General features: G+C 36.9%; 2 protein-coding genes across 2 annotated transcripts; both read left to right on the forward strand.

The window, feature by feature from the left end:
* Nucleotides 1–4,585: 4,585 nt before the first annotated feature.
* On the forward strand, nucleotides 4,586–7,419 carry LOC135083211 (uncharacterized). The gene is made up of 4 exons (XM_063977946.1): nucleotides 4,586–4,859; nucleotides 4,945–5,145; nucleotides 5,221–7,355; nucleotides 7,397–7,419. The coding sequence occupies exons 2-4, from the start codon at nucleotides 5,120–5,122 to the stop codon at nucleotides 7,417–7,419; spliced, it is 2,184 nt and encodes a 727-aa protein (XP_063834016.1). The 5' UTR covers nucleotides 4,586–4,859; nucleotides 4,945–5,119.
* Nucleotides 7,409–10,092, forward strand: LOC135083422 (structure-specific endonuclease subunit SLX4). The gene is made up of 4 exons (XM_063978164.1): nucleotides 7,409–8,009; nucleotides 8,220–8,524; nucleotides 9,276–9,428; nucleotides 9,938–10,092. The coding sequence occupies exons 1-4, from the start codon at nucleotides 7,430–7,432 to the stop codon at nucleotides 10,010–10,012; spliced, it is 1,113 nt and encodes a 370-aa protein (XP_063834234.1). The 5' UTR covers nucleotides 7,409–7,429; the 3' UTR covers nucleotides 10,013–10,092.
* Nucleotides 10,093–11,105: the final 1,013 nt, after the last annotated feature.

Consider the following 11,105-nt stretch of genomic DNA (forward strand, 5'->3'; position numbering starts at 1 on the left):
AATGTCATCAGCATATTGAAGGATATTAGAAAAACATGAAACGCTTTCCTCAAGATCGTAGGTATAAATACTATATAAAATAGGGCTTAGAACTGAACCTTGAGGCAGACCTTTCCAGACATATCGTGGGGGTAAAAGTTGGCCATTTGAACGGATTTTGAGCAATCTGCCCATAAGCAAGTTGGTTGCACAATGGACTAACCTCACAGGGAGACTCACGCGAAGCATCTTCTGTCTGAGCACCGGAAGTTGAACATTGTCATATGCAGAAGCTATGTCCAAAAAGACGCCAACTAAGAACTCCCCTTTCGAAAAGGTGATACGGATGTCTGACGTTAAAATGCTCAGGCTGTCCATGGTACCTCTAGATTTACGGAAGCCGAACTGACTATTCGCGAGAATATCTCTATTTTCCACTATCCATTCTAGGCGGTTTTTCAATAAATGTTCAAGAACTTTGCATAAAGTAGAGGATAGGGCAATTGGTCTATATGAAGATGACACGGAGGCATCTTTTCCAGGTTTTAGAATGGGAATAACTATTTGGGTTCTCCAGGACTCCGGAATTATACCAGACATAAAAATAGAATTAGCTATATCTAAATAAAATTTCTCCCCAATTGGGCCAAGATGAGTTAAAAATGAATAGGGGATTCCGTCCTCTCCTGGAGAGGAATCTCGAAGTCCCGAAAGAGCACATCTTAGTTCAGGTAAAGAAAAGGGTTGATCAAATTTATCCGAACTCTGGAGGTTAGGATAAGGGGTAGGTATACAATTTTCAGCAGGGACAAACGGGGGAGTCAGCCCATCTGCAAAGTCATTTAGCCAAACAGATGGGTCGTTTGAAGAAGGAGATTCTATAAATGACCCACGAAAGCGGCGGATATTTTTCCAAACTGCTGCGGAAGGGGACCTAGGAGTGAGGGATTCGCAAAATTTAATCCACCCACATTTCTTTTTTTTTGATAAGAGACGCTTAGTACGAGCCTCCACTTGTTTATATTTTAAGAAGTTCTCCATGGTCATAGAGGCATTATAATCTTTTTCTGTCGATTTACGAAGTTTAATCATCTCCGAGCATTCCGAGTCCCACCATGGAGGGGGAGCGATCTTTTTATGATTGAACTTTTTACGAGGGAATTGTGAATCCGCAGCAGATAACAATGACTCTACAAATATGGAGCACTTCTCGTTTACATCGGTGGAAGGGGAGCTAATATGGTTTGATAGGAGTCTGTCTACCTCTGATGCATAATTGGACCAGTCTACATTATGTAATTTGTATTTAAGTAATGGAGGGGGAGCTGGAGTAGGTGATACTGATTGGGGCTTTTTTATAATAATGGGGAAGTGATCACTACCATAAGCCTCTGGAAGAACCCACCATGAGCAGAGAGATGCAAGGGAAGAGGAGCATACTGAGAGGTCAACAGCTGATCTAGGATCTTGACTAGGATATACTCGTCTTGTCGGGGATCCATCGTTCAGGACACATAAATTGAGATCCTCAAATATATCCATTAGTTGGACAGAGAAGGAATCACAGCTGTGAGCACCCCAGGCGATATGATGGGCATTAAAATCTCCTAACAAAAGGATAGGTGGAGGAAGTGAGGAAAAAATAGTCAATAATTCTGGGATAAGAGAAGGGGTAGGGTGAGGAATATAAATGGACATAATAGAAATATTCATAACACGAGCAGCCACAGCGTTAAAAGCTGGACTGTGGGAAGGGATGGAGAGAAGAGAGTATGAATAGCTTTTCTTGATAAGAAGACAACAACCTCCGTAGCTATCATCTCTGTCATCTCTAAGGCAGGCATATCCTGGAACCCTGAATAGGGAACCTGGTCTCAGCCATGTCTCAGAGATGGCAGCGACTGCCACTGAGTGCTGGTTAAATAAATAAATTAGATCAGATTTTTTCGGACGGACACTTTTACTGTTCCATTGAAGAAACTGAGAAGTGTCCGTCGTCATCTTTATCGTCTGAGGATCGAAGAGATTTAGGTAGTTTATTGAAGAGTATATTAAGTTTTGAGGCAACGTTGTTCGGTAGTGAGTCACTAAATTTTGAGAGAATTACCGTGAGCATTGACAGGCAATTTTCTATTAATTGGTCATTATCAGATATATCTGAGTGGGAACAACCTTGTAGTGCGCAACCATTAGGCACCTGAGAAGGGACATCAGCAACTAAGGCCTGGTGGGCCTGCCTATCATATCCTTTGGACAGAGAGGATCTGCTGCGGGGAGTAGGTGGATTTATCCTTCTAGATACACTTGGTGTTTGTTGGGAGGGGATTGATCTTGGGGGAGATTGTGGTGATGGGAAGGAAGCAAAAAGTGAATTACGAACTTCTTTTGCAACATCGTTATATGGTTTTCTTGTTTTAGGAGTTAAGTCTGAAGCATCTAAATATGAAAGACCTTCTTGAGACATAAGTTGCTTTATTCTTTTCTGTCTGATGTGTTCTGGGCAGTTTTTGTCTGTAGCCAGATGGGCCCCCGTGCAAAGTAGACAAGAAGATCTCTCATCAGGGACATTACAAGCGTCACCAGAGTGGCTTTGAGCGCAACGGAAACAACGGGGTTTAGAGCGGCATTGATTTTTTATGTGTCCGAACCTACAGCAATTATGGCACTGTATAGTTGGAAGCTGGTATACTTCCACCACCAGAGAGGTGTGGAACGAGTAAATCCTATTTGGAAGTTTTTGCCCAGAAAATGTGAGGACCACAGTTTGTGTAGGAGTCCAAATAATATTCCCATTATTAGACACCTTTCTGTTAAGACGCCTGGCTTTTAAAACAAATCCGAATCCCTCTGGGATTTCAAGAGAGTTAATAAACTCATCGAGGGTCCAATCTACCGGGACACCACGGACTAGACCCATTCGAGTAATATGGTATGTGGGAATCATGGCATTGTATTTGTTGTCTGTCAGTACCTGGGAATTAACAAAATTGTTGGCATCTTCTCCAGAGGTGAATTCGACTGCAATTTTATTTCTGCCAACATTTCTAACGCCATCTTTGGCGATGCCTTTAATGTAGTTTCGGTGCAGAAATTGGCCAAACTTAATAGGGCGGATAGTGGTACCCGCGGCAGGGTCAGGTTCAGTACGAGAGCAATGAACAATAAATGGTCCGCTGTCGTTTGCTGTGTATATACGTGCCTCAGTGAAACTGGGGTGGGTATATAAAGATTGAATGGAGGTCGACGATTCCTCTGAGTCCCGAGTGCGTTTGTCTAAGGTTTCCTTGCCAGTCGGCTCCAACGGAAGCGTACGTTTTCTTTTCTCAACATTTCGTTGGCTCTCGTCAGAGAAAACCGGCTGAGAAATCATAGTAGCATCGTCCGGAGGATCCGGAGGTTTTGGGGGTACATCCATATTTGATGCCCTCAGAAGAGATAGGATTTAGGGACAAAGGAAATAGACAATCACAAAACAAATAGTGTTAAACACTTACCCAGCACCCACAAATATCACAACACTTAGAAAAAGGAAAGAAAAGTTATTTATAAAAGTGAAAAAAGAAAAATAAATTTCGCGCGATGTGGCTCACTTCAACATCAACGGCAGAATCTGCTTCAATGGTGCGAATTTAAATTAATTGGTAAGTTTACAAACAAAGCAATGTCATTAGTGCAATGATATTCTAGAACTATAGATATGTTACGTTCATAGAAATTACGATTTTAATCCGTGCCGAGCTATTCCAAATTGCACACATTGACAAATGTAACTGATAAGTGAAACAAAAGATACGAAATAGCACGCAAATGAAAGAGATAGCTATAGTTTTAACGATTCTGCACTAACTAATCTATGTCCGCAGCGCACGCATCCTTATCGCTCTAACGTCAAAACAAGATCGCTTTCTCTTTCTTAACTTGAACATGGCGCATGGCGTCTTGATTGTTTGCATAAATAATTGAAAATATAAATACTAAATAATTTTGCATAATCACATGTGGTAAGAGATCCCTTGTATTTTGTTTACTTTAGAGTCATAATTGGTACACTTTCGAAACACACACGATGGCATTTTTTATTTATTTTGGTAAGAACACAGGAACTTACGGTGTGGTACGCACGCGATTGCGCACGACGCAGGCCACACGAAGACTAAACACAAGACGTCCCAATTGGGACGTATTTGAGTATTCACAGCGCGAGCGCTTATAACATATCTGCTTTTGTTTTTATAATATCATTGCATTAGTGTCAAAAATAACTTTTTTAATTAGACTTTTTTTTTGTAAAATAACGGCTGTTGGCTAAGTGTGGCCATCCGACTGTCAAAAGAAATAGGGTTGTAAATAATAATTTTTCGTATAATCGACTGTAGTTTTTAGTTGTTCGAATTAATTAATCGTTTTAAAAGAATTATTATTTGAATATTGCTGTGTAGACTGAACTAGGATAATAATATTTTGGATGTTAATTCATAGCCAATTTGCCTTTCTAAAAACCTTAACATGCCTTTAAATTATCTCAGATACGTAGGTCTATTTTAAATGTTATTATAAACCTCCGTTATTTAATAAAAGGAGTAAAGAGATTACGTTGTGAATTTAAGTAAAATAGCATGATTTTATTCATACATGAATATCGACTAACCCCACTCAATTTCTGTAAAAATTATGATTAGTAAAAAAATTAGAAGCTTAATCATACATCCCTATTCCATAGACAGACCGACCATCCATCATAATTTTAGCAAAATGGCCATCGGAGTAGATACGTCAAAGTGGAAACCAAGAAAAATTAAAGGAACTCCTGCTGCTAGATTTAGAAATGCGCTTGGTTTAGGCATTCTAACTTTTGGAATTATCAGTGGTTGCATACTACAGTAAATATCTGTCGTTTAACTTTGTCTTTTTAATTTCTTTGAGGTTATGATTCAGACTGTAAACAATGAAATATTTCCATTTCAGTTTCTCCAGTGCAACAGAAAAGTATCGAAAAGCTTTTGAGGTGCTATATGAAGATCCTATAGAAGAAGTAGAACGAAAGATAATGATTGCTAGTGGTCTTCCTAACCGGTCTCCAGCTACAATAAAAAGAATCGAAAAGGAATTATCAAGGATCGACAGACCTGATACATAAGTTATGAATATAGAGAGTAATAGTAATAGGTATGTTGTTTTTATGTAGTTACTGGGCTAAATGAATAAATTATTTACATAATTAACATTGTTTTATTGCAACAGCAAGAATCACAGTCCATGCAAAGTGGTGAGCAAATATTTCCAGAACAGTCCTGTTATGGATGAGAGTTTGTCGGAATTTAAAGAGAAAAAAGGCAGTTGTAAAGGACCCAAGAACTCTCAAAAGTCAACTGAACAGCAACCAAAGAAGACAAAGCAGAAAAAGCCTCCAAAACGAATTAAAGGACAAAAAGACATTCGGACTGTTCTAAAATCTAAAAAGAACGATCAATTGACTTATGCCAAGGAGTTTGATGAAGTTTGCAAACAAGCTGGTGTTGATATAGATTCTGAACAGCTACAATTAGCTATAGCATTATCAAAGTCTTTACAATCATCGGAGGACAATAAAAGTAGTACTAGTCAAAAGCCTTTGAGTTCTCAGGAAAGGACAAAAAAAATTCGAACCACTTTGCAAGAGTATGGATTTGCTATTCCAGAAATAAAAATAACTAATAAGAGAAGGTTGAAAAGGCCTAGAAAGCAATACAAACTTTTACTATCAAGTGACACGGAAAAGCAACAAATTATAAGTGATAGATATTCACAGGTGCTATTTACAAGTTCTCTCTCTAATAAGGCTCTAAATGAAAATGATATAGATTATTCGATTATAAAATGTTATCATGTTGCAACAGGAATATCTTATGAAACTTTACAGAACAACAATATTTTGTATGTTGAAGATTTAGTTGAAAAATCTACTAGTAAAGGAAGATTGCTTAGAGACTGGGCTGATATACCAGGCAGACCAAAAAGTCCAGTCAAGCAAGAATCTACCAATATGAACTTTAGTGAAATAGAATGTTCGCAAGACGAACTTGACATTGTTCTTAGTGGAACATTGAAGTCTGCTAAAGATATTGTAAAGAAAAAAGTTAATTCATTATCAAATAACACACCTACAATTTTTATTGATGTTGATACTGATATAAATCATAGTAATAATGATAGAACTCTGGTCACTAAAGAATCTAACAATACAGATACCATTGATTGTAAAAATGGAACTTCACTGATCTCAAATAGAGTCAGGAGTTGTTCTCCAGATATCTTTGATGATGAAGTGTCCGTAATTTTGACTGATAGTCATGATAAAACAAACAAAGAATCTGAGAAATCTATCAAACAGGATGATACTATAATGGACTTAACAGGAGATGAACAGGATACAGAAAATGCAGTGAAAATAAATGACTGTCAACTAATACATGAAAAGAAACAAAATACAAGTGTTGTAGATTTAACACAAACAGATTTAAACAATCACACAGAATCTGAACAGTATCTGTTTACAAAGAAACCTAGTAACCCAGAAAAGCTGACCCAGGGTTCCCAGAACTATACCAGAAGAAACTCAGATGACTTTATGGAAATAACTGAATGTGTTGGAATTTCTGCAAAAATTAACCCCAGTCCAGCCAAAGAAAAAATCACAGCATCTCAAGACTCAAATGATGAAGTTAGAAGGTATTCTGATGAATTTATGGAAGTCATTGCTTGTGTTGCAAAAACTTGTTCACAAGCTAGTTCAAATGAAAATCCACACATAACATCGCAAGTTACAGACAAAACCAAAAGAAAGTCAAACGATTTTATGGAAATGACTGAATGCGTAGCTAGCACCTCTTATTCTGTTCCAAAGAATGTTGAAACTGATATTGATCTCACACAACAATCAGATGAAAATGAAAGAACTGTGGTAGATGGAACAGCTAAGAACATAGTAGAGAATGTAGATCTGTCTCAGTCATCAAATGAAGATGAATTACCTATTGTTGAGATGAGCCAAAGTAACAAGTCATTAGATGACACTATTTTATTAAATAATGACGAAATTGATATCATAAAACCAAAAATAGCAAATAATACAGATTCGAAACCTATTGAATTAGAAGAAACACTTGATCTATCAGATACTTCAAGTCCTGTTAAATCAGACAATTATCTTAGGCCATCGAATCATAGCTTTTTCGACGAATTTGTGCATAATCACTCTGATGATGCTAGTACTAAAGAAACTTTAGAAAAGTCTTGTGAGATAGAGAGTCAGAATCAATTATTAGGTGATGAAAATGATAATGATGAAGTAGATTTGACCCAATCATCTAATTCATCAGTGGCAAGTAGAGAAGTTAGTGGAAACAATAGTAGCATACAAAGTTCAAAAAATGTTGAGATTTTCCAAGATGTATCAATTGATTATGATGAAATGTTTGATGCAATATCAAAAAACGAAACTGATACTTCAAAACGAGATCTATCCCAGAACTCAGTTGCTTCTCAAATTACTGATGAGAAAGATGGCAATGTATCAGAGACATATAGCAGAAGTTCTCAGGTGTTTGACATTTCTGATAAAGAGCTTGAGTATTCTATGAATAAATCAAGATATGAAGGAGCTTGGGGGGTTGATTTTGGTGGTATTTCAGTCATTGACAATGATTTGTCTTTACATAATCCTGGGAATATTGAAAAGGGAACTAGCGAATCTATAAACAGATCTACAAATGATAGCTTCTTGCCTGCAGTTGACATTAAAAGCAGTATGATTAAACCAAAGAAGGAATGTATATTAAAGACACCAAATATGTTACCTAAAAATGAACTAGCTACTCCATTGAAGGCATTTACAAATGATAATGCATTTACAGTAGACACACCTACTAGTAGTGAGTATATTCTGAAGACTGACCAGGTGACTCCGATGCTAGATTTTGCAGCAATGTCTACACCAGACAGGAATAGAGAATTAGACAAATATGGACTTAAGCCTTTTAAGAGAAAAAGAGGTAAATATATTCAAATTTACAATCTTATAAGATTATTTAATACTGTAAATGTAAGGGAAGATAAACTTATAATTTGTTAGTTTCACCAAACTATTGAACCAATTTGTTTTTAAAGATGACCATAAAGAAATGTTATTATTATTTTCGTTACAATTTCTTATTAAATTCTTTACTACTGCATTCCTAAAACTGGATTCTATTTCCTTCCAGCTATTCAACTACTGACCCACCTGTACAATCAAACTCATCCCGTTGTAGAATCCTGTCAAGAGGAGCTACCTTCTCCTTCCAAAAGACGGAAAACCAGCCAAGAATCGCCTAAAAATCACAAATCTCCAAGAAAATCACCAAGAAAAATGTTGAAATCGCCGACAAAAAAATCTCAAGCAGTAGACAATTTAAACGATTGCAGTAAAGACAGTAATGTGTATGAAGTGACTAATGAAGTTCCAGAAATAAAAGCAATCTTGTGTTCAGAAGAAGACTGGGTCTTTCAGAAACGGGAAAAGGCTAAGGTACTAGCTAGTATATTTATAACATTACTTTTTAACGAATTTTGTTTCGACTAATAGTAATAGTATTGAAATCCAAGAGTGACCTTAGATGACCCACGCTGAACTGTCCCAAACTCAATGACAGGGGGGCGCTACCATCGTTCAACTATATGGTTTCCAACATGGCAAAAATCGGAACCAGCGATCCGGTATTGACGGTGGCGCCCCGTTGTAAATGTCATAGATAGGACAGTTCAGTATTTTGGAACTATACCAATAAATTCGTCATTGTATGAAATAGTTTAGCAAGAGCGCCACCACTCGGAGAAATGTTGCACTACGATAGCACGCACCGATTCATCTTTATTGCTTCGTATCCCTGACTGCCATTAGATGGCGTTGGTTGTTAAGTAAAATATGAAATTGAAAACTAACTTCCCTAATAACAAAACTTGCCTTCATGTGAGTTGGAAAGTTTAAAATGTCATTTGCATAACAAAGGCTAGCCAACATAGTCGCGCCACATGGTGTTGCCTAGTTTTTTTTTTTTTTTTTAGTTTTATCATCATCATCATCATCTCAGCTATAGGACGTCCACTGCTGAACATAAGCCTCTCCCATGTTGCCCATTTGGTAGCGGCCTGCGTCCAGCGCCTTCCTGCTACCTTTATGATGTCGTCGGTTACCTTCTGTTACCTAGTTGCCTAGTTTATTGTTATTGAAACCTGTTGAACCATTCTGTCATATTCAAACCTGATTTTCATAATTCCAGGTGCACTCCTGCCGTGTTCCATTGCATATATCGCTTCACAACTACGTGTCGTGTAGACGAAAACTATATGAGGCTATATTGCGTTACGAGCCCGTTAACATTGACGTTATACATAAGGAGTTGGTGGCCAGCGGACATCGCTACGATCCAAAGGTAAGGACTTTTCAGTACCAACGGATATATTGCTGTCTCAAAGTAGTGGTAGGGCAAGCTATATTGCGACGTGTATGTGTGCCTAGAAAAGGGCACCAATAAATAATTTAAAATTGAATTTGGACATTGAAAAGTCCAAAGAGAAAAACGTCCGTTGCAAAAAAATACAAAGACGTCGTTCATACTTTGTCATTACGCGTTTTCTTATTTCGCTATTGCTAATTTGGTTCAGTTATAAAACGCTAGATGGCGTGAAAACTTGATTTGATTTGATGAACTGTGCGATCATAAATTTTTAACTATTTGACTATTTTATTTTTGGAATAATAACCTTAATTAAATAAACTTTGTTGTTAAGATATTAAATACTCAAAGTCATGTAAGAAACTAATACTATATTGCAATTCTGTTCACTATAATGCTTTATATTGTCGCTCTCTAGGCTAGTCTTTAATAGGTAAATTAAAACAAGTCTACAAGTCAATATTATAAAAAAATCTTTGTTTCAGGATCTTTTGAGGTACTTGGACAAGAAATGCATAACCGTTAAAACAGCTGACAACAACGCAAGGAGTAAAAGATAATTAAGTTGAACATAAATCATGATAATATTTATGTAAATATTAAAATTAAACTAGTAAATAAAAATGTATTTTTTACTTTATACTGTCTACTTTATTTGCTGTTATTTTATGATAAAACACCGAAATATTTACTAAATTAGGTGATAAAATTTCCTGGATAGATAGATTAATATCCAGTTTTTTCAGTGTCTAAGAAATGATTGGTTCTATATTGGCTCACATAAAATTCTAAATCCTATTCTTTGTCTTACTACCGATTTGTGTTCATAATAATCTCTCTTCATAATTTTATTTTTCATACTTTTTTTATTCATACATTTTTATTACTACCAACGGAGCTCATAACAGTTAGTAATCATAATTTTTTTATCAATACCGTTACTGCCAAGAACCATTTAAAATACATAATTTTTATTTTCAGATCTTTTTTCTTCATAACATTCATTGATCATATTGTTTTAATTAATAATGTTGTTACTAAGAACATACTTCAACTCATAATGTTGTTGTTCAGAATAATTAACTTTATAACAGACATACTCGTATCTTTAAAAAAATCATATATAATTTAATTAAGTAAATAAGCATGCAGAGCATGCAGCATGAAAGCAAGCATGCAGCATGCATTGGTACCTATCTCCTCGTCTCCGGCGCTGCGGGATGTGCAGCCCTTCCGCCCTTGCGTAACGAGGCTCAGGCACCTACGCTTGCTTCCGCAGCTTCGGCTTTTTGGATCGCCATCGGCGCCTTCGGCGCCTCGGCGACCAGCCTCAGCCGCTCCAGCTCACCCGGGCGCCTGAGCCTCGTTACAGCGGGCGAGGGCTGCCCTACCTCCGCGCCTCCGGCTTTTAAATTACACTCTAGGGGTAGGGCAGACAAGACTATGTGGAGTCGGTTTTGCAGCGATTCGTTTCTGTCCCGTTAGTTTTGTGGCACAAAATATTGCCTATGCCTATGCAAATGTCGTTTTTGGCATATTATTGTTTAGCAAATTATTGTTTGGCAAAGTATGTTTTGCCAAATGTTTCATTTGGCAAAATATTTCACGATAAACTATTTACAAAATAATTTGATTGTCACATAGAATGGACTA

Source organism: Ostrinia nubilalis, chromosome 23 (assembly GCF_963855985.1).
Source record: "Ostrinia nubilalis chromosome 23, ilOstNubi1.1, whole genome shotgun sequence".
NCBI classification, from domain to species: Eukaryota; Metazoa; Arthropoda; class Insecta; order Lepidoptera; family Crambidae; genus Ostrinia; species Ostrinia nubilalis.